The 25190-nt window shown below is 37.5% G+C and overlaps 1 protein-coding gene across 2 annotated transcripts in view; it reads right to left on the reverse strand.

Annotated features, from left to right (window-relative positions):
* Traf4 (TNF receptor associated factor 4) overlaps positions 1-25190 on the reverse strand; it is a 499848-nt gene that overhangs the window by 89567 nt on the left and 385091 nt on the right. For both annotated transcript variants that reach the window (XM_090373613.1, XM_090373611.1), the window contains exon 3: positions 5992-6096. In XM_090373613.1, coding sequence (XP_090229739.1) covers positions 5992-6096 — 105 coding nt within the window. The remainder of the gene's footprint in view (positions 1-5991; positions 6097-25190) is intronic.

A 25190-nucleotide genomic window follows, 5' to 3' on the forward strand; every position in this document is an offset into this window, starting at 1 on the left:
GTTCTTAAAACCTGTGCTCCTGAACTTACTCCTATTCTTTGCCGCCTTTTTTCACTTTCTTATTCCAAAGGTGTTTTTCCTTCTGCTTGGAAATTTGCTCATATCCAGCCAGTTCTTAAAAAGGGTGACAAATCCCTCCCATCCAATTATCGTCCCATTGCAATTACTTCTACTCTTTCTAAAGTAATGGAGAAATCAATTAACCGCCAACTCTTAAACTACCTAGAAACCTTCCGTCTGATCAACGATCGCCAGTATGGATTCCGTCAGTGTCGATCCACTGGTGATATTCTGGCTTATGTTACCCATTTATGGACTAATTCAATGGAAAGATTCGGTGAAACACAAGTAGTTGCTCTTGACATCTCAAAGGCTTTTTTGATCGTGTTTGGCATAAAGGTCTTCTAAACAAGCTTCCATCTTATGGTTTGCCAACTGTTTTTAGTAATTGGTTATCCAGTTTTCTCTCTGATCGCTCACTGAGGGTGATGGTAGATGGCTCTCTGTCTTCTAACTTCTGCACTAATGCCGGTGTCCCCCAAGGTTCAGTTCTTTCCCCCACTCTTTTCCTCTTGTATATCAATGACCTTCTTCCATTGACTGGAAATCCTATCCATAGTTTTGCCGATGATAGCACATTGCATTCAACTTTCCATTTTGAGAAACCTTGTCCAGCTCAATCAGCTTCAAGTTCTCGAAAATCTGCTGCCAATTCCTTAAATGCCGATCTTCAGGTAATTCTCCAGTGGGGCAAAGACAACTTAGTTGATTTCAACCCTTCTAAAACTCAATCTTGTCTTATATCTCGCAAAAAGGATTCTTCTGCTCCTATGCTTATCTTTAGTGACACTCCGATTTTTAGGCAAAATGATATATCTCTTTTGGGGATTACCCTGACTTCTAATCTCTCTTGGCACAAGCACATTAAAAATATTGCTTCCTCTGCATCTAAAAAACTTGGTTTTCTCTTTCGCTCTCGGCGTTACTTTTCTCCCAAACAGCTGCTCACTCTGTATAAATCGCAAATCCGCCCTGCCATGGAATATTGTTCCCACATCTTGGGTGGTGCCCCCAAAACCTCTCTCAGGCTTCTTGATTCCATTCAGAAGAGGGTAGTTAGGTTAATTAATGATTCATCTCTAACAGAGTCTCTCCACTCGCTTTCTCATAGACGCACTGTTTCTGCTGCATGCCTCTTCTACAGATACTTCCATGGGCACTGTTCTTCTGAATTGGCTTCTATAATTCCCGCTCTCTCTTTCAAAACAGTCCGAACACGTGCCGCCACCAGCCAACATCCATTTACTGTCCAACTTCAAACCCACAGAACCAACTTTTCATCTTCCTCATTTATTCATTCAACTGCCGTTTTCTGGAACAACCTTCCTTCATACGTATTTCCTGAAAATTACAATCTACAGAAGTTCAAGTCCAATATCAACAAATATCTTCTTTCGTCTTCTCAACCTCCAACCCAAGCACGGTACTAAGTACTATAGGTTATAATACCTCTCGTGTTTGGGGTTCTCATAAAAAAAAAAAAAAACGTGACTGCCTTTCCATCCTCTCAAGGGCCCTCTTCTTCCACTTTCCGCTTAGGTGGGAGAAATCCCACCCAACCTGCAGAGGATGCCTTCCCTTATATCCTCCATCTATACCTCCTTTCCTTTACTCTCTCCGGTACATCCTGTACTCTTTATCTTTTTTTTTTTTTTTTTTACTTGTCTCTTTTCACGAAGCTCAGGCGACTTGGAGGAGACTAGCCAAAGAATTATGGGCAGCCTGGCTACCTTCTAGTGGTGTGCGGGCAATGTGGGATCCCTCCAGGGGTCCTGCGGCCAAAATCCAGGACACCCAACAGAACCCAAGACAGTACTTCATTTAAAAAACAACACTTTTTGGCTTTCACAGTGATACTGTTTGTCTCTACAGAGTTTGGGCAACCTGGGGACGGGATTGCTGACACCCACCGGTATTGCACTATCTCCGGTGGGTGTGGGATTTGTGCCCATGGCACTAAAGGTAATAGTAGACCCAGGCTTGGCTGCTTGTGCCTGGGGGCAGGCAGCGGCTGCCTGGGTGTTGGCTGCTCCCTGGTGGCAAGGTGGACATACACAAGCGATAAAAAGCTTGCTGAGTTTCTGCACCACCACAGACGTGCAAGGTGGAGATGGGCTAAGGCCTAGGAGCCACCCTTGATACAGGTAATACACACACACGTGTTCATATATAATATAGTATATATATAGGTATAATGAGAATGCTAATGTATATAAAATTGTATATATATATTCTCTGTAAGTTCTTGTATAGAAAATGTAAAGAATTGTGTGTACAAATAAATGGAAAATGTCTCTACAGAGTTTATATGGTGCAGATGTGGAAAACCACCAGAAGCCCTTTCCCCTAACACTATGCCTCCCCTCTCTCTACAGAGAGCGGGATACATGCAAACCCATAAGGGTAGGATAATGCTGGCACCGAAATGATGCCGGATTGCCGGCTGTCTGCGGGAGCCCTGCAGATAGCGGGATTCAGTGCGAAACCACAAGGGTAGGATTCCGCCGACATCGCTGAATCCTACCCTTGTGGAGGGTCAGCGATCTCGACAGGCTTCGAGATCGCTGACCCTCCAGCCTCTCTGGAGGCTGGGATGCTACGCTAACCCGTCTGGGTAAGATTCTGCTGGCACGCCCTGGAGGATTACAGGGTGCCACTGGGTTCTGGCGATCACACAGGGACGCCCCCCTGTCCCTATGACTTTTATTCCTCTTCCCTTTCACCTTAGGGCACCTGTCTCCTGTAACTTTATAATCCCATCCCCAAATTTCGCCTAATATAGGGTGAACAATTCTTCAAATAGGCCTCTGAGGTTGGGTATATTCATACTGTAGATTTTAGTGTTTTGCACCAACCTTACGTAAAAATAAAAACACAAAGGAAACTGGACTTTTAATAACTGTGTTTATAATAAATTATAATAACCTGTATTTACAATAAATTTAACTTTACGATAAACTATACATATAAAATATTAAAATCTGCTACATTAAGAACAATAAAATGCATTAAAATATACTAAGTTAAAAGCGATAAAAAAAAAGCGATAAAAAACCACCAGATAGGGTGAACAATCTCCCTATCTGCCCACCCACTCCTTTTTCCTCATTCTGACCTCTCTACTTCTCTTACCTATTGTCTCCTTTCAAAAAAAAAAATTTTTCTTTTTTCTTTTTTAGCCTCTGACGGGAAGCTCAGGCGACCCTAGTAGAGATCAGTGAGAGTATGTAGGGCAGCCTGGCTCATCCCCCCCCCCAGTGGTGGTGGAGGGTTTCCACTAGGGGCCCTGCGGCCAAGAAGCCAGAGAGACACAACAACAGAACATAACACTACTCTGACACAAACCAGACATTACACTTTTTTTTGGCTTTTACAGAGATTCTGTACTTTTTCACAAAGTACCATGACGCAGATGTGGCACTTGTCACCACTGATCTTTTTTGTGGTTGCCTTCCCCATACTTCTACCTGTTTCTCTCCCCCCCCCCCTTCTTCAGCTGTTGTTATTTGTTGTTGTTATTTTGGTTTTTTAGGAGCATTAGCAACTAAGGCCATATTGCTCCGGTGCGGTGGTCATTCCCTGACCTTTCCGCATGTTCCGTATTTGGTGGTGACGGGCTCGAACCCCGGTCTAATCAAGAAGGGTGTGCTACGCACTGCTGCTCCTTCCCACCTGGCTACGGAGGCGCCTCCTTCTTCAGCCTTTATCCCTAACCTAACTCATCGCGGTTTTTTTTTTTTTTTCATAGTAGGCCCCAGCCACTGAAATCTTCAGAAACCAGGTGGCGGGGCCTGCTAGAATACTATTGCGATCTATCTATGCCTGACCTGCCTCCTCGTGGCGAAGTGTGGACAACGGGGGGTTCCAGTAGGGCCCAACGACTAAATGGTCAGAGGAACAACATAAAATGACACTACAATAACACACACACACACACACACACACACACACACACACACACACACACACACACACACACACACACACACACACACTTTTTGAAAAACTTCTGGCCTTCACAGAGTTCTGTTGTACACAGAATACACAACGCAGAGATGGGGAAACCCCCTCTGGCCGTCAGACATCAACACTTTGCACTCTTCAGACAGTTCAGCCCATTCCCCATTGTGTGGCTGCTTATTTGAAGAAAGAGTGAAAGGGAACATATTTCATTTCGTAGCAACGGCTTAATTTGAGAAGTCTGGTTTCAGGAAAGTAAATTTTCTTTATTTTGGGCTTTAGTGTAGTCAGTGGCACTAGTATAATGCTAATTATTCAATTTAAGAAAAAGAATACATTCCTCTAATGTTCAACTTTTTTTTTTTTACTTCCTTGGATATCCAAACCAGAAATAACCGATGATAAATAAAAAAAAGAAAAAAGTAAACTGCAGCCTTGTCAATACACTGCAGGATGGAAGCCTCCTCAACGATTCATGTGAGGGAATGGACCATAATTTGTCACGCTGGTCCAGTGCGGATTGGCAGATCGACCGTATTTAGCAGTCAGGGGTTTGAACCCTCCAGTCTACTCAGAGAGCGTATTCTACTGCACTCCAGCTCCTGACCACTCGGCTTCCGATAATATATGACTGTTAATATAACAAAAATAAGATCAAGATATACCAAACATCTTTGACCACGCGCTACCTGTCGACGGCTTAACTTTGTATATCTTTCAGTGTTTGGCAAAAAAGATCAAACTGACCATGACAATTCTCCATCAATATGGGATTCAATATTTTATTGCTAAACGCCTACTTTGAGAGCAATTTCTCGAATAAGACAGCAGCAACTGGCTTATGTTACTCATCTATGAAAAAATTCAATGAAACTCTGTTGACATTTCAAAGGCTTTTAATCGTGTTTGGCACAAAGACCTTCTAAATAAGTTTCCATCTTATGGATTGACGACTGTTTTTTGTTATCGTGTGTCCAGCTTTCTTCCTGGCTGCTCATTGTGGGTGATGGTTGATGGCTCTCGGTCTTCTAACTCCTCCACTGGTGTTCTTCGAGTTTCAGTTCTTTCTCCCAGTCGTTTCCCCTTCTATGTTAATGACCTATTGACTGGAAATCCTATTCACAGTTTTCCTGATGACAGAACATTGCATTCCACCTTCCAGTTTGAAAAACCTTATCCTGCACAAAAAAAAAGCTTCAACTTCTCCAGTATCCACCACCAATTCCTTAAATGCTGATCTCCAGGTAATTCTCTAATGGGGCAAAAATAACTTCCTTAATTTCAATCCCTCTAAAACTCAGTCCTGCCTTACATTTCGCAAAAAAGATTCTTCAGCTTCTCTCCACTCTCTCTCATAGACGTTCTGCTATTGCGGCGGCATGCCTTTTCTATAGATACTTTGTTCTTCTGAATTAGCTTCTGTAATTCTCTCCCCCTCTCTTCAAAACCAGTCCGAGCACGTGCCGCAAGCAGTTCGCATCCTTTTACTGTCCAGTTTCAAACTCACAGAGCCAACTTTTCTTCTTTCTTATTTATTCTTTCAACTTCCGTTTTCTGGAACAACCTCCCTTCACACATGTTTCCGGAAAATTACAAAAAATATCTACAAAAATTCGAGTCTAATTTCAACAACTATTTTCTTTTATCTTCTCAACCTTTAACCCATACAGGGTACTAAGTACTATAGGTTCTAATACCACTTGTGTTTAAGAATTTTCATTAAAAAAAAAAAAAAAAAAGCATTACCTGGGTCAGTTTAAGTATATAATTTGATTGTATCGACTTACAGATGAATTTATGTCTCTTAATGCATATGTATTATTCATTCACTTCATAGATAAGAAATGCTTTTAATGATGCTAATCCAAATCACAAACAAGTTGTCTAAATCTCTTTTTAAAATCGATATTTTAATGGCTGCTTAACTTACTTTAATTTTTTGTAAGCAAAGTTTCTTTACATTTAACGTACCTGTAGTTTCTTGAGTTCGTCCATCCATTTACATCCTTCCTTGTAATGTATACAATAGACCATGGCACCCATAATGGCAGATTCAGTTTCTGGATCGGGGTAAATCTATATGAAGACAAGAATGAAATCGTGATGAAACCATGAAACGTGCAATGCAAAATGACAGCAAAAAGTAAAGGAATAACTATTTTCTAGATAAAAATCATAATAAACCTGCCATGTTAATAAACAGAACAATTCTAACATTATTTTGTATATTTTTTTAATATTTTTATTATTTTTTAAACATTTCATTAATCAACTGATGACTAAGGACAGCTTTAGGCATAAAAATTAAGACAGGAATCATCCCATACAATTTTATCGCCTTATGGTATAAAGCTATACTATGAAGAACATTCTCCAAAAAAAAAAAAAAATAAATAAATAAATACACGAAACATCCAGTAAGCTGACAATACGATTGTCTTATTATAATGCATTTCTAATGCCAAAGACTACATTAGGAGAAACGAACTAAAGTAAATACGTAGGATTCGTTTATAGAATTCAAATCTTCTTACATTACATAAGTTAGTTAATGCAAAGCATTGCATTACATTACATTTCAGGCGCGATAGCAAATAGTAATAATTCAGGATTTATAACAAACAAAAAAAAAAAAAAAAAAAAGCAAGGACTTCTGTGCGGGAACGGAGAAGAACATTTCGTTTCTCCGCACTGCAACAAGCATAATATCCGATATTTGGATAGCCTATGCCCTATGTGCTAACATAACTATATGCAGTATATGGATAGCCTATGCGATAGGTACGGAAAAAAAAAAAATAATAATAATTTCCAAGTTTCTATTGGAATTTTATGAAAATCTATCCACTAGGTAATCAGCCTAATAATGAAAGCTAGTGATTTTTTTTTTTTTTTTTTTTTTTTTGACAACCTGACAGAATATTAACAATTCGCAGAGGTACAGTTTGCTGCCAGACCACTACCTATTTAGAAAATTAAAAAGAAAACTGTTCATTAGGTACATTAGCATATATGAGCAAAGCACCTATTGTCTGCACTGTGTCCGTCAGCATGTAATAACTCGACTCCTAGTGGATAGATTTTGGCTCTTTCAGAAAGATCGTCAAACCATCCCAAGTTTCATCAAAAATAGACCAATAGAAATCTGGCAATTATTATTTCACGTTACATATTTTGTGCATCCACATGTAATAACTCGACTCTCAGTTGAATGATTTTATATTTGACTCTTTTAGAACTTTATATCGCCATCTATTGCTAATAAATATACAGAATTCGATTCTGTGTTTCCAACGTTGTATTCCAAAATAAAAGAATATTCATTGCACCTAAACAGTTCATAATACCATTTGATGTGAAAATATATTATTATTAATAATCTATTTGCAATAAAAAATTATAGTCTTTATTGATTATGCGGGAAAGAATCTTCACAGAGGGAAAAACTAAAGTTTCACTGGGAGTCTATGAATAACGAGAAAATTCTATTTTCTTTGTAAGTTCTTTCTGAAAAGGAAAGGGCTATTCAATTAACTTGCAACCCAGTTTACAATATTTTTTTTTTTATTAAAAACAATTATAGAATTCAATTGGTCCACCTTACGTACACAAACATTTCACTGTTTTTAGTGTGTTTGATGCAACTCTACTACAGCGTTCACAGTATCCTCAGCAATAACACGAAAGCAGTACTCAACGTTTTTGCTTCAGTTCATCCGTCTTCACTTCAGAGTACTGTATGTGGATTGTTGAGTAAGCCTTATTTTTGAGCGCAATCCACTGACAAAATCCAGAGATGACAGCCTGGAGATCATGTATTGTGGAGAAAAAATATGCTAGGCACAACACTAATAAATACTGTACTGCTCTTAAACTATCATTGCAGTCACTAAGAACAAACCGCCTTCTTTCAGCTGTCCAAACAATATCTCACTCCATATCTGATGACATCGCATTTTCTGTTACCATAGTTACCTCAGTACACACTACTGATAAGTGGTTGTGCGATAATTTCATAACCCTATGTAGCTCTAACATATTGCACAATAAAGTACACATTTCCAGCACTTCAGCATATATATATATAGTTCAGAATTTTTAATCAACAGTTCAAGAAAAAGTAAAGGCAATATAAATAATGATAATATTTAAAGTAAATTTAACAGAAACGATTAACGTCATCGAATAAACATTACATCAGAAAAACATTACAACATGTGATATTAGAGAATAAGAAAATATGGAGAATAACAATTTAAAAATATGCACATTATACAGAAAAATGGCTAGTTCATACTGAAAGGAAAGGAAAGGAAAGGTATGTGTGCCCTAAACAAATAACAAAAAGAGAAGCACTAAAAAATAATAATATTATTACTAAAATGATCGCTAATTATCAAAAAAAGATACATTGTTTGGTACGTTACCACCATTCAATACATCCAACTAATAACCAGCAAAAGCTAACTGTTTCTGATTGCTACTTGCCAGTAATTGCAGGACCTAATAATAGGCCAAACAGACCTGAGTAAAAAAAATGTAATATAAATGTATAAATTCATCAAAATTTTAGCAGCATGCTGGCAAAATAACAGCCAGCCCAACAGATAGCAGACTGAACAAATATATACGCAAATTATAAACTATACATAAGATGAGAGGGTGGGGGAGTTAATAGAAGAAGGTAAGAAATATCTATATCTCCATTTATGGGAATAAGCACACAGCCTGATGTAGCCAAGTGGTCAGAAGGGAGAATGCAATAGCCTACGCTCTTTGAGTGGACCGGGATTCAAGCCAGCGACTACTAAATACGATTAACGATTGTATTTATGATTTATTGTAAAAACTCCTCTGCCCTAGTGGTTGTGCCGGAGTATGTACAAAAATTTGATTCCGCGTTTCCAACGGTGTATTCCAAAATAAGAGAACATTTTTTTTTGCATAAAAAACTCATTATCATTTGATGAGAAAATAGATTATTATTAATAATCTATTTCCAATAAAAATTATAATCTTTATTGTTTATGCGGGGAAAGAATCTTCACTTGGTGGTCTTTGCTGCATTTAACCTCATATTATTACATTAATTTTTACTTAACTCATTGCACCTTATACAAAAAAGCCATTTATTAATTAAAATTACAGTATGTACCTACTTACAATAATTTATTTTTAAATTTAAATGTTTTAAAAAATATATCTCTTAGAATCCCACAAATCCTTAATCCGCTAGTGAGATCTACTGTACATTCCCGTTCGTTAAGGATTCCTTCAATCCTTATGCGCGTGCGCCTACAAATAGGTTCGTATTCATACGAACCTATTTGTAGGCGCGTACAGTAAGTAGACAGGTACACTTTGGGTTATGGTTGTTCAGTAAGTACATACGTATTTTGGGTTTATTTCAAAAGTTTTAAAGTTACCCATCATGTTAAAAAGCAAACGAATTGTTCTTTCAGTACAACAAAAACTTGCACTCATCAATAAACATGGAAAAGGTGCTGGAGTGTCAGCTTTAATGAAAGAGTACAATGTTGGCGAACAAACGAGATTTAATAAAGAATAAAGTTAAATTAATCGGATAGTACTGGCGGATATACATTTTTTTTTATGCATATTTTTCATAATCCCGATTTTTTGCTTATTTTGCGACGGATTATCCGGGGTAATTAATTTCCGGTCCCCCGGGTTAATCGGGAGTCTACTGTGCCGCCACAATTTAGACAATTTTGATTCAACAGAGTGGATGACGTGGAGGAGCTCCCAAAGCTAAGCTAAACGATAAATAAAACTTCTTGCTAAGGAGCGATAAAAACATTTCCAATAAATAAAATACGGAATTTCTTGACAGCCTCCAGGACATGTCTCCTCTTATCCCATCTTCACTCCCTTCTTAGCCTTCTTCGGTTTATTCTACTGGGAACTGGCGACTGAAAGTAACTTATGAGTCCTCAAATCCTGTTAAAAAGAAATAAACAAAAAAAAAAAAAACAAAACAAAACAAAAGGAAAATGAACTGAGAGAGCTACCAGGAGAATGAAATTGCGTGCACTATCTTCGACGCTTGCCAGTGTTATACGTTGCAGTAGAAAAAAATCAAGGTGCCTTTCCATTATTAAAAACTGAGAGCAGCTACTAAAAACTTTACAGGGCTCAAAATAGATTACTGCGAATTCACGACAAATAGCATCACGTGGTCCTATTACCGTCTAATCTCCGTGGCGCACGATAAAAGATAATGGCAACTCGACTGTGCATTTGACCATCGTAACGAAGAAAACACCAAAACAGGAAAGTTAATGGCGCATGCTGCCAATGCAGGTCTGGTCATGCATATAAATGAACAATCCATTTTACAACCACTCCAAGTGTCTTGTGTTCCTGTAATGTGTTCATTTCGGCACGAGACTGATCAAAATAGTCCCCGACACTCAAAATTATTCGGTCAAGTGCACGTTCTTTATTTAGTTATAATTGATCAGAAACTTGCCTGCTTGAACATGAATATTCGTGGTTAGTTATTATAGTGAACAAGAATGTATTCTGCATATTTTTGTATAATCTACAATACTAATGAGATAGACTGAACAGCATAAGTTCCAATAAAAGTGCCAATAAATTCCTAAATATTTCAATTCGAGGACTAATTAAGTTAAAAATACTTCTTATGTAATCCAATGTTTATGTAGCGTCCTCTATGTGGGACCAGGTCAAAAAGTGGAAAAAAGCAGCAAACACTAAGCTCTACTTACCATCAAAGCTGAAAGAGTTTTTTTTCCCTACATTTGGAGTTGCATTTCTCTTCGATCATGCAGATAATCACACTAAATATACTACAGTTCCCAGAAAAGTGATAGTAGCATTTCCTGCATTTTGAAAACTTTCAGAAAATTAGCAGTTATTTGGTGGCCGCTGGGCCACCAAACAACTACTTCCTGTTATTTGAGCACTGCTATTTGAGCAGTTTTTGTCAGTAACATGAAAAGTCAGAGTGCGTAAGATTAAACGACTAAATCAATACGATTTGTTTGTTCAGTCACTTCGGTGCTTGGTATATTTATCTTAGTTCCGTGTCTATTGCCGTATTGTCGGTGCAGAGCAAAGAGATAGATCACTCAGATAAGAATTGGGCATGGAGATAGCGGTTGCTATACACTAAGGGCTTATAGCAATCGAGAGCCACCATAAAATATTTGATATAAAAAAATAATAATAACAAGTAACAAAGTATGTGAAGAAGCTTCATCGAACTAGTTTCACAAAGATGGAGAAATTTATTTCTTTATACTGTATTCCCAATGTTGAATAAATGAACTTAAAGATTTCATGCCTAGCATAAGATTTATCGTAGCAAAAAAGCCAGAGTTATTTTATTAAAAATATAGAAGGGATTCTGAGGAAAGAAATAATCACACTTCAAATATTAACAATGTTAAATTGCTTACATTATCAACTTGAGGTATTGCCACAGTGAAGACTAATTTTCTATGCTTTCTGGACAAATTGTGGAGAATCTGCTCGAGATAGATTAACAAGTTAGGAAATGTGCATACTGCGTTATATTTCATTACTGTTAACAAACAGTAATAATTCATGATTTATTTTAAAAATAAGCAAAAAAACAATGTTTTTTGCAGTATAGTGGTTATAATGGTAACTGATGCAAGAAAGCAAGCTTATATAGCATCAGCCAAAAAAAAAAAAGACATAGTACACACATCCGCACCCTCCAAGAATTTGTCTAGTTCTTCCTTGAATTTATTCAACCCATCCACTTCCACAACAATAGATGGAACGCTGTCTCAACAATCAACCATCCGCTGGCTGAAAGCAAACTTTCAGCACATCCGCAACCATCCTTCCACAAATTGAATTTATGCCCCCTCAATGTGTAGTCTCAGCAAGTGGAAGAATGCAATTAACATTCAACTTACTCAATATTCAATGCTTTGAACTCAATCAGATCTCCCCGGAGTTGCCTACTCTCGAGACGCTGAAGTCTGCAGAACTGAAGCCTTTCTAGGCAAGAGAACCCTTCTGTTCCCTTCACCGCTCTGGTTGCCCTTCTCTGCACCCGTTCTAGCAGTTCTTCATCCTTCCTAAAGTGAGGCCCTATACCCATATACCATAAGTGTAAGTGTGTAAGTGTATGTTGTTGTCTTACGGCACCAGGGGTTTCCCCCATCTCCGCGTTGCTTTCATTGGGGTGAACCAGTTCACTGGGAAATGCCAGAAATTTAAAAGTGTGTGGGAATTGTACATGTGTTGTGTTCTGTACCGTTGTTCATCTGGTCATTTAGCCGTTGGATCCCTATTGAGGCCCAACGTTGTCCCACTTACGCCCCGTGGAGGCAGACCAGGAACTCAGTAGCTGTAGATTCACTCTGGCAGGTCCTGCCGCTTAATTTCCTGGGATTTAGGCGGCTGCGGAGGCGCCTCTATTTGGAATGGCTCTACGAATCTTCTAAGAGGACTAAATTTAAATTTCATGAAATCCGTCCAACTGGGATCGATTTGTTACATGCGGGCGAATGGACGGACATGGTGAAAAGAATAGGCGCATTATGCATATATATGTTAGCGAGACTGAAAATGGCCAATAACTGGTTATTGATGCTGCTATATCAGAAGTACAGGTTATGAGCCCATTGAACAAACAGGTAAAAATCATACTTTTTATCCATACCCATTTCTAGGTTTTATGATATATTCCTAAGGCGGCAGTGGTGCAATAATTTTTCTAATTTTTTCTTAAGTGGTAAATTAATACAAAAGGGTACGGACTTTGCTCTTGTACATAATAGGGAAGCAAAATTTCCATTCTGGTAAGTTAATCGTGGCTTTTCAGCAATCAACCTTCAAATCGGCCTGCAAACACACATTTGTACAGGCATAACATACGATAGATTATATTAATTAGTATACGATATGAAAACTCGCACACGAAATTAATCAGAGTCCAGGAACCCTAAAGAACAAACAATCAACTTGACATAATTTATGTCTACTTTACATATGAAACATTTCAATGAATTGAGAGAACATGGACACGACAGTGTCCATGTAATGGGAATAATAATTTAATACAAAAATACGGCTGATAAAGCTAGATTTAATGGAAACAAAAAAAAGGTAATATTACGTAAGTCTTTCAGTTATTAAGTGGATCGTAAGGAGAGGGCAATGACAGAAACAGTCTTTCTCATCTCTATCTTTTAACCGTCCTCTTCCAGGTGTATTTTGGCTTCCTACTCCATCTGAGGCCTTGAAGATTCCACCCTAGAGCCTGCTCTGCTATGTTATCTACTTCCCTTTTAAGTGTACGACCAGTTCATTTCCATGCATTAATTCACATTCTATAGGTGTTTAGTCCGTTTTCTTATGCAACTGTTTTAATTGCTAAATTAGTTTGGGATGAATGTGCCTCTAACCTAATTTATGCTGTCCTTCAGATTTTCCACCATATATGGGTATTTCCAAGAGAAAAACAGAAGCTCTTTCATTACTTTCTCCTGGAAGAACTTTTGCATTATTTCTATTTCTCACTTTCGTTTCCTTAGTCTTTTTACTACTTATTCTCAATGAGCTACCACTTTGTGGTCAGTTAATTTTGCCTTCATGTCATTAATCGTATAACTCTGTGCAACTAAGAAAGTGTCATAATAATAATTACATCTGAAGACCAATAAATTTGTGAATTCGGTCATTCCAATAACAAGAACTATATGACAAGGCATAAAAAAAATATATCATAAGATAGTGGTTCTCAAACTACTGAGATCTATGGATCCTTTCAAAAATCAAAAAAAGTTTTGCGGACCTCTATATATAACATATGATTATATATATGGTCGACACTGTTTCGCGGACCCCCAGCAATCCGCGGTCCCCAATTTAGGAAACGCTGTCATAAGAGATAAAATGTTTATTAATTGCTTTCTATAATAATGAATTTATACCATATTTTAAAATTAATAGCAAGCGAATTTTGGGCTATGAAATAGATCGGCACTCAACATCAGCTTAGAACCATCCCCACCAAATTTCGGTGCTTGTTCTGCAACAAGAAGCTCAGTAGATTTCATTACTGTAATGTTCTAGAAGTTAGTGAAGCGTTATTAAGATAAAATTTGGCTTAATATTAACATGCGGTAGAAGACTTTTGAAGGGGGGGGGGGGGAAGGCGCATATAATGACCAACACGTTTCACACATTACCAGGAGTGATTAATCGAACGTATTCGAATGCATTAACATGGTTCTCTCTACTGTTAAAAGTTAAAATGAATTGTGAAAAATACTGCTTCAATGCCATTTGTCATCCTGAACGCCAGGGAATATTTAAATGAACTCTTACTAACGGCATTTAACAAGACAGATCACACCCAATTATAACAGATTACTCGTTAATCGACAAATTTGCGGGAAAGTCACTTTCCTTAAAGATCGGAGTTTAATGAGAAATCTCTTCACAGACATTTCCACATTAATACCATTTACACCGTTTGTGTGTTTTTGAAGTGGACGACATAAATAAATTCAAAAAGGGAAATCTAAATGCAAATAAAAGTACTGATATCGTTAGATAATGCACCTGCAATCCTTCCCTGAATTTTTATCAGGAGAAGATTCCCGTTTCTTACCAAAACAACCTATGGATCACGAATTGATACTCAGCTGTAAACGTTTGTATCAAAGGAAACAACTGAAAAGTGTTTTGTTTTTTTTTCTTTGACGATTCTGATTCAAAAGGAAAGGTTTCCAATATGTATTAAAAATCACAACATAAAAGTGCTATTTACAACCGGGCTGCAAACTGGCAAGATGAAATTAAGTAAAGTATTTCAATTTTATCGCATCGATTTATCATGAAATAAAATGCAATATATTTCTCCATTTTATTTATTTGTATAAAAAAAAGACTTCTATATACAAATTATCTTTTATATATCGTTCGGTGACAATTTTTTTCTTGGAGAAAATAAAGGGCATATCTGAAATAGGTTCACATAAGGATAAAAAAATTTTTTTTTTTAAAGTTTATTTTTATTACTTTGTTTTTCAAAGGAAAGTTCAAGACCAAAACTAAGAAAAAGTTTACAAAAATATTTAACAAAAACGCATATTCTAATAAAAATATCTAACATCAAATAATATATGTAAATTTAGTTAAAAACAACAACTCAATTTTTATATTTTTCGCACGAATGTACTTTTTTAAAATATCACGCTCATCTTTTAAAAAGTCATAAAACTGCATACAACTCATATCAAAATTGCATTTAGTATAAATGCATGCTTCCACTGTTTCAACTTTTAGTTGTGTTTTTTCGCTGGTCCACATATTGTTTATTAGTGAAAATATTCTCTCAGTAGGAGCATTTGATCCAGGGAGACATAGACAAAATTCTGCGATTTTTAAAAGATATTTATTTATCAATAAAATATCTAACTATTTCAACCCATTTGTTACTGGGTTGAAATAGTTTTCATGAAAAGTTGAAGCTTGACTGTGAAAGAAAAATAACCATGATTCAACTAACGGATCGTTAAAAAAAAGTTTGAGAACTGTGGGACATCTTTCTTGTTCCAAAAAATACAATTTTAGCGGCTTAAAAAGTTTCAAAATCCTTTCTAAAGCGGGTAGAAGAGTCAACCAGCTAGTTTTGCTGTAACCTAGTAGTTTTTTTTATACTGAACATGTATATCATCACATATTTCCTTAAATTTTTAAATTATAATTGTGTAGATGTAAAAGTATCAATAAATTTTGGTAAAACATTTAGAACAGGGTTCCCTTCCAAAATGGCGGCGAAAAGAAGAGGAAGAAGACAGTGCTTGACATGGCTAACCCACTGTGGTTAGTGTTAGTTAGTGTTTATCCCCCTCCCCTTGCCGCTGTTTTAAAATCGGGAATTCGTTTTCCTATTTTAAAACAGCAGGAAGAGGGGGGGGATAAACACCCTAAGACTCAGAAAGTCTGGAGAGGCACCCTATACTAAAGTTCAGCCACTAATACAAATACACTAATAAAACTTCAATATCAATATCAACTTCATCAGCCTTTTCCGTGCGAAGCATACTCGCTACATCGGGTCTTCCCCGAAACACTCCCGTAATACTAAAACACAATAACGCATTTTAAGTGAGCCATGACGTTATAAGAAGCAAGTATTAGAAAAGGACAGTGTATTAAGTGGTTCCATTTGTACAATAAAAGTTAAATGACTAAACAAAATAAAGGACAAAAGTGGGTTTTTGAAAAATAAATAAATCTAAAGGACAGCTTCCTGAAACAAAGGACTGTCCTTTATAATAAAGGACGTATGGTCATCGTACATATCAGTGTCTTTTGTTATCACACACGAATTTGTTAGGAAAACGTTTTATATTTATATACATATACCATAGTTGGCAAATACGCACTTGCCCAGGGTTTTTATTTTCCCAATATTAGCAGTCAGCACACTAAAACAATGCCATCACCTGAAAATTAAGAAGTTATACTCACTGTTTATAGCAACTAAATACTTGAATGGTTAAAGAGTTTCTTAGACCAGAGGCGATATTATACGGTGTGAATTAAACTTTTTCAAATCTATCTATGTTCCACAGAGTTTTTCGGACTATTGCCATTCAACGTTTACTGAAATGTAAGTTTCCCTTCTCCTTCGAGATAAAACTGCCCTTTATTTTAATCTGTGCAGGCTAAAATAAAGGGCAAATAAATCTAATTAAAATAAATTTTAAATAGATTTAAAATTTAAGATTTTAAAATCCGATAAAAGGAGTCAAGTTAACGAGGATCAATAACAATTGCAAGAAATTGCTGTTTTATGCGGGCTTTTCTTCGGGTGACCCCAAGATCAATATCGAAAAAAGTTAGTATACTAGTACGCGCACTGTCATCTGGCTCGTCTATCTCAAAGAATGTACAGCTCTTGCGCGGTATATATCAGCTGCAATATGCAAGGAAACAATTACAATGACGTCAACTCTTCTGTCTGCACCGAACACACAATTTTTATTTCTTAGTCTTGTTTGCAAACTCTCTTCGACACAATTTAATTATAAAATCATCAAAGGACTCACTGGCCATCGCGAATTCGGAATCACTGTCCAGTATGCCCAGAGAGATGTGCGGTTCCTATAATGCACTACACATCGGTGATTTTGGCATCTGACCCTCCATTCTGAAGCGGAGCCTAAACATAGAATAAGATGAGATGGCTAAACTAGAGGAAGAATAAAAGTCACAGGGACAGGTGTCCCATTGTGATCGCCAGAGGCCTGGTAGCACTCTGAAATCCCACGCTCCAAGGACCGCCAGCAATCTTGCACCAAATAGTGCTAGCAGTATCTTACTTGGTGCGTTTGCAGTTTATCAAACACTCAACAGAGAGCCAGCGAATCCTATCCTGAAACGGGTTAGCAGTTTGATCCCGCATCGAAGATGGCAGCATTTCTCCTACCCACATGGGTTAGCGTTTCTTCCTTTGTAGGAATGTGTATTCCTGTTCTGTTTTCGCTGTATCCCAACCCAGTTGGGAGGTGGTTGGGGGAATTACCTTGTTGGGTCCTAAATTTTGCGAGTTTTGTTCTTTGGGTGTTGAAGACCCCTGAGCGAATTTGGTCAGAGCTTTGTGCATGTTTTCATTCTGGAATGGGTATCTTTCATTGTTCCGTGGGTTACAGTGAACCTCAGTGAGGAATCTGATTCTTTCATCCTCATAGGAGGAGCACTCAAACTACGTGACGCCATGTCTCTTCCTCGACACAGTGACAGACGGGGTCAGCTTCAATACCCACAGACATCAGTTTTTGCTTGAATGGGCCATGGCCCGTGATTAGGATTGTGATGTGGAGGCCAGGTGATAGCCAGGGAGGGATCTGTGGATATGTTGTACTTATTGTTGGTAGAAATCGTTTGGTTGTTTCACCTTTAGGCGTTTCTTCCCAGGGCTGTTGCCATAATCTTTTTAAGTGGTCCGTGATAGCTCCTCACTCCTGTATAGGCTCATTTGTTAAGTCCAGATGTAGGTTTAAAATTGTGGTTGGTACCCGCGTGAACCTCTCCTGCTGACGTCAAGGTTAGTGGGAGACATCCAGTTATCACTTGTAGGGCAGGCGTGCTAACCGTGCAGCACTCTACAAATGGAAAGCAGCGTGCACCTTTGGATATAATCCAATAAAATATGGCTTTGAAAATGAGTAGTAAGGCTTTGTTTTTAACTCCCAAATCTGCCCCGCTAATCCTTCTGATCAACGCAACGTACCTCCAGACCTTGGTTGAGAGAAATTTCAGATGAGTATGGAATGTAAGCTCCGATGAGATATAGAATCCCAGGTATTTTACTTTAGGACAGTTGAATTGGGGTGTTTTCAAATTTTATTGCTGACGGTGGGCGGATCTATAACCTCCCTTTGAGGAAGATTGACTTTGTTTTGGTTCCAGAGATCCGAAGACTGTGCATTGCTGCCCACCTTTGGGCTCTGTCCAGCGCTGCGTTTGCTAAGGTTTCGAGTGACGCCCTGCTATCAGCGTTCACCAGAAGGACGAAGTCATCTGCAAAAAGCTAGTGGTTTGACTTCACCAAGATCAAACCCCAGCAACTCTTGTGTAGGATTGGAATTTGTTCCCAATCTGGACCTTCCTGTCGCTGAGGTAATCAATGCAGCTGTACAGATTCTTGGGAACTTTTTCTAGGGGAAGCTTTCGTAATACATTGGGCCACCATATGCAGTTGAATGCACCAGCAAATTCTACCATGATGGCCAGGATTATTTGGTAGTGGTCTGAGTGGCGTGTGAAATAAGGTTGTGGATGGCATCTTCAGTACTGAGTCCAGTTTTTTAAAAGCCAAACTGGTAGGGAGAAGAAAGTTGGCACTCATTGTAATATAGCGATAAACGAAACAGGAGACGGTCCAATAATTTTGCTAGCACTGATAGCAAAGCGATAGGTCGATATGAAGCTGTATCCTGCAGGGGTTTGTCTAGATTCTTAAGTATTAATTTAAGTGAGGGTAATTTTCCATTGCGCTGGGAAGGAACCTTCCATTAGGTATTTGTTGTAGAGGTTCAGGGGCGCTGTAGGGTGACTCTCTGCAAATTTCTTTACAACATCGACCTCCAAAAGATCAGCTCCGGGTTCTTGCCTTCCTTTGCGCCTGCTGCACCAACTAAAAATAAAATAAAATAAATCATCTATTTTACTCCCTCCTCACGTAGGTGTCTACCAGCTGAGTTCCGAATTTCCCAAAGATGTCAGCCTCAACCACACATGAAAGCAACTTATTTCCGATAATTAACAACTCGCTGGCTAAAAGAAAACTACTCGCAGACCAGTCTAAACTTCCCCTCCGTAAGTTGAATTTATGGCCCTTAGCTCTGGCAGTGAAAATTTCACCCTCGCTCACTTTACTTTCATCTCTCAAAGCCTTATACACCTAAATGAAACCTCTTCTAAGGTGTCTTTTCCATCCGGTGTGGGGAGGACGGCGCTTATATCAACTGTACTACCGAGATGGCCTCTTATAGGCCTCTTAACGAATTTGCTTTATTTACTGAGATTTCCATATTATATTTTAGTACAATTTGTTTAAATTTGTAGAGCAATTTTGTAAATCATCTTCTGTTTGTGCGAGAAGTACTATATCATCTACATAATTTATCATTTTTAATTCTTTATTTCCTTTCTTAACTTCTAATTTCTTTAATAATTTTACCCGTAATAAGAGCGGAAGGGGATTGGATTCAATAGATCCAATCCTTATATCTTTTCTAATCGGTACTCATTTAGATAACGTATTGTTAGGTTTAATTAGTCCTTGATTTTCCATATAAATTTCTTTCGCTATTCTAATAAGGTTTTAGGTATAAGTTGAAAAAAACATTTTTTATATACACATATAAACATTTTTATATACACATTCGTTAGGTGGAAAGATATCTTTTCTGTGTTACGTATAACTGTAAAGAGTCGGAATATTTCTTCTAACAATTTGCGGCCGCTGTATTTCAGAAGTTTATTATTAATTTTATAAATTAATCCTCTGTCTTATATTAATGAACTAGTAACATTTCTTCATTTATTGTTAGATATATGTTATTAATTGTACAAATTATACACAAGTAAACTTAATGTACATGCATTATTTTTCAATCTATCCTGTGAACTCCCGGTTGGCGGGATGGGCTTATTGCAACTACTTATACTTTGTATATAATTGCAATAAAAAAAAAAAGTCTTTCTCTCTAAAACATTAAAAAAAGCTCAGAAGATTTCAAGAAGACTAATTCTAGAAGACAGAAACATAATTACGCTCTCTGATTTACTAGCCAACAAAATGAACAAACCAGACTTCTGATCCAAGCAGAGGAAGAAACTGCGAAGAGAGTGCAACACTGAAAGCTGACCAATCTCAGTAACCTGAGAAGAATGTTTCCTGCAAGCATAATTGAATGTTCTGAATGAAGCTTGCATAGATTGTGAACTTCTGTGTACAAACAGCAGTTTTTACCTACCTATCTCCACAATATAACTAAAACGTTTCTTCTCTATGACTGTATATAGACTTTTAAAACTTATCAACCATTATTAACTTTTAATAAAGATATCCAAAGGTCTTATTTTATCAGTAATCCTGTAACAAAAAAAAAAAAAAAAAAAAAAAAGACTTCCCACTGATTGTTTACAACAGGGTTACTTCCAGTTGCTATTAATATATATAATTACTTATTATATTTAATTGTAAATAACTGAATTGTAAGGTGTATTGTTAAGATAATGTATAATCGTATAGGAAGAATAAGAGTTTATTCAGCTCTAGTATAAGAGCTGAATAAACAATATTTAAAGTAATCTCTGGCTCTCCATGGGCAGAACTCTGTAAAACCTGTATTGCTTATAACTTTTTCAAGTTATGGTACCTAACAGATTTCTTCTGAAATAATAAATAAAAACTTTCTCTCCACAATTAATCACTCATAAGGTGGCCATCTTAACATATGATGAATGGGAACAAAGTTAACTTGCAGTACTCGACACTACACACCTGCCAATAAGGCCGCTGCTAATAAAAATAATAACAACAAAAACCTTCACAGTACATAAATGCATTTCGTTTCGTGCGTGTGCAGCTGGTGATGTTAGAGGACCAACCGTAGTTTGAACTATTATTAATATCTTTCAGAATGTTCGAAACCGCAGCCTGGACATGGGAGGCTACTCAAAAAAAGGCAAGCTGCCAACAATAGCTCATGAATAAATTCTCCTGCACTATGCGATTAGCCACTATAAACCGGCCAACAGCAGGCAGCATTTGTTGCGTGTCGCTTCTGTTGTTGGAATTTGTGCTTGTTTTGAATTGGATTTCGTGACATTAGTAGTACGAAATGTTAAGCTCACTGCAACCAAGGTACTCGCTACCAGCAGTTTCAATTCTCTGTTTGTATTAATATATTAAATGTACGTAAAATCATAAGCTGAGATTTTGCAATTTTTATATATTACAAATTGGATTGTTCCTGCATTATTCAGTGAATGAAATAAAAATAATATTCCTAGCCTTCAACAACACTGAATTAATAATAATAAAAAAAGTGTTAATCGACAGTACTTCCGTTTGAAACATAGTTTTGTGTACATTGCACGTCAGTATACACTGTCTCAGAGTATTATGACCACTGACCTAATAGTGAGTAGGTCCTCCTCTTGCAGCCAATACGCCGCTACACGACGAGGTATGGACTCCATAAGGCCTCTGAACATTTCAGGAGGTATACTGTAGGATTGCGTCCCGCAAATCTGCGATAGTTCGTGGCAGTGGTTCCAAAAGCAGGATCTGTCGATTCACGAAATTAGAGAGATATTCTATGCGATTCATATCGGGCGATTTCGACGGCAAAAGTAGCATCTGGAAGCCACTTTCGTGCTCAGGGAACTACTCTCTTACAATGCAGGCAACGTGGCAGTGCGCATTATTCTGCTGGAACACACCTGTGTGCCATCCGGGAAGGCAGTCACTATGAAGGGATGTACCAAATTAATGGATAGGTAGTTTTTAATATTAAGAGTGCGGGCTAGAGGTATCGAGAGATTCCCAAAAAAAAACATTCTCCATACCAAAACAATGCCGCCACCCACCTGTTTCTGTTGGAGTAATTCGAAGTGATTCCTCTCCGCAGTTTGTCGCCGTACCTTCTATCTACCGTCTACACAGCATAGCAGGAAATATGATTCATCAGAAAAGGCAACATTTTCTAGTCGTCATCCGATTACGCCGTTCAGATGCAAACTTTAGGCGTTGTTGGCTCTGGATGGCCATAAACACTGGTACATTTACTGGGCGCCTACTCCGAGGGCCCATACGGAGGAGTGTTCTTTGGATCGTGGTCTTAGAAACACCGCTTGTCATCCTCTGGTTAAAGTTCAAGGTCGGCCGTTTCTCTATTTTCCATCTGTCGGTTTCCAACTTTCACAACGGCCAACGATGAGGCGTGTGCGCCCGCCATTAGCTTGGTGATTGGTGTCCACCAAGCCAAATCTGTCCACTTTACAGTGTACTGAAACACACGACAATGTAGACTACGCGGAGATGGGGGAAATTCCTGGTGCCGTTAGACCCTAAACGCACTTTACTTTACTTTTCACTTTATTCGTCCACACATGGAACGCCTTAACTACAGCGCTCTGCAAACATCCCACGATATTCGCTGTTTCCGTAATACTGCTACCCTTCAACCAGTACCACATACAATCATCCGTTTTTCGAAGTCCGTTATCCCTTGCCTTATGATACTATTTTTTTCTCCCCCCCCCCCCCCAAATTTGAGCAGCGACCTAAAACAAGTGAGCTGTCCGTTGCATTATGATTCAAAAACGGAAATACATTTTTCACTTCCTATCTAAAAAGTTTTAGGTACTGGCATGTTTTGGGAGAGAGAGAAAAAAAAAACCCAGCTTCTCAACTGACTAACAAACATTTGGAAATTCCTTACCATGATTGTGATGGCAGACAAAATATTGCATGAACAAAGTCGGGGGAAGAGCAAGTCCACTTTCCCCATCCAATTTTTAAACTTAAAAGTTTTTTATTATATTCTTAAAAAGTTCACTCGCAGAGAGGCCTTCTGACTCCACATATTTTGCTGGTTATTTCAAACAAGTAAAAGCAGTTTCGTTTGCTGTATAAAGAAATTTTATAAATAATTCGCTCACTCTATAAAATCGCGTCTTTAAGGAGTAACGCCTAAATAGCAAAAAGCGTAATGTTAATTTAGTAGTAAATATATAGCTCACATTGAAGGATTTTTTCCAAAGGGATTTCTCCGTGAAATACAGTGTTAATGACTGTTTTGAGTGAAGCGAGTCAAGCCACACCGAAAGCAAAATGATTAATTTATTATAATGACTCGTGATTTAGCAAAGAGAACGTGGATTCGTTAATATCTTTAAAAGTGCAAGGAATTGCTAGGGCGCTCTCATCCAGCATGCGGTAAACTAACTTTTATCAGGTTTAAGTAGTACTGAAAACTGATTACAATCATATCGATCAAGAAACAATAATCCCAAAAGCTTCATTAAAGAAACATTTAAATATATATCTTTATTGAAATCAGCGAAAATAAGTAAATTTTCCTTGGATGCTTGATGCGATGCCCATAACAGCAAAAATGCTAGGCGTTTTACCTAACAAACAAACAAACAAACAATAAATAATAAGTTTTAAACACACGAAAACAGTTTTTTTTTTTTTTTTAAATCATACTAATATACTGCCTGGTTCCATACAATTTACTGAAACTCACAACGGGGTCGATCTCGTTGCCTGCTTGGACTGAGGGAACCCCTCCTTTGTTTAGATTTGGGGCTTTTTTTCAGTTTGTGATCCGAATGCTTTTCGCACGTCCCCCCCCCCCCCCCCCGACGAGGAAAGGTCCTGAACCAAATTTCCAACTACTTTCTTCCATCAACGCAATTTCATTGGTCAACGCAACAAAACAAAAGCTGGTTTTCTTTCCCCATCTGAATTTGGACAGAAGTGGTAAACGAACCAAGAGATATACATTACTATACTAAAAATTCTGCTTTCACTGCATATCTACATTTGTGAAAACTGATGATTTAGAGGACAAGTTTCAGTGACACAGGCTGTCCAAACAGTAAAATAAGTTTAAAACGCTGATTGTTTTTTCATGACGATTCAGTTTTCGATCTTCGTAATCATCATTTTCTAAAAAGTGATCATATAAAGGTTGATAGGAAGAATAAATACGCAAGCTATCTTTCAAAGCTTCTAGCAAAAACAATCAAGTCCTTGGCCAGATTCTTAGAAAATCTCTTTGTGTTCCTTTCAATGTCAATCTGTTCTTTACAGATATCCAAATAGCGAAAAGGACACATTCGTGCAATTAGAATAAAATAAAGAGCCGTAGAGGATTATCCACCCGTAAAGTCGTCACATGACACTGGGTTCAAATGAGATAATATTCTTGTGACGTGCTAACACGCATGGAGAAAGGGCCCTGTTTAGGCTACAGTCCTTTATTTTAATAGTTTCCTTTTTTTTTTTATTCATCATGAGAATCTGAACTGACCTTATATGGAAAATTTCTAAGACAATATGCATAACTTTTCCATTACTTTTTCCCCCTCACTGAAAAGTATACCAAAAGTATACTTTTCAGAAATTAGTAAAACGGAAAGTACCCATGCTTCTGGTCTATTTATAGATTTCATTCATTTAGTAATCTAAATGAAATATGGTCTATTTACACATTTCATTCAGAGTACTAACAGACTTAAATATATTTGTTAAATAATGATGAGACTGCATCATGGATAATCCAGTGACAAGAAATTGGCGTAGTTGTCCTCCCCCCCCCTCCAAATTATTCAAATAGCATATTATGCTTTTACATTATGTAAAATTTATATTTTACATAATGCAAACGCATAATATGCAAATAAATAAATATGCAGATAAAATCTTATAGAAAGTTGCTCTATTAAGAACAACTTTCTATAAGATTTTATCACCTCGTTTTCCTATGCTGTTTTCCAACTCCAATTATGAAAATCGGATCCATCCTTGGATTAATAATATGTTAAGACTGCTTAATGGACAATCCTCTTTTTCTATAGGTTCTCCGTGGCAGTATGGT

This window comes from Mastigoproctus giganteus, chromosome 5 (assembly GCF_048544385.1).
Source record: "Mastigoproctus giganteus isolate SK-2022 chromosome 5, ASM4854438v1, whole genome shotgun sequence".
Taxonomy (NCBI): Eukaryota; Metazoa; Arthropoda; class Arachnida; order Uropygi; family Thelyphonidae; genus Mastigoproctus; species Mastigoproctus giganteus.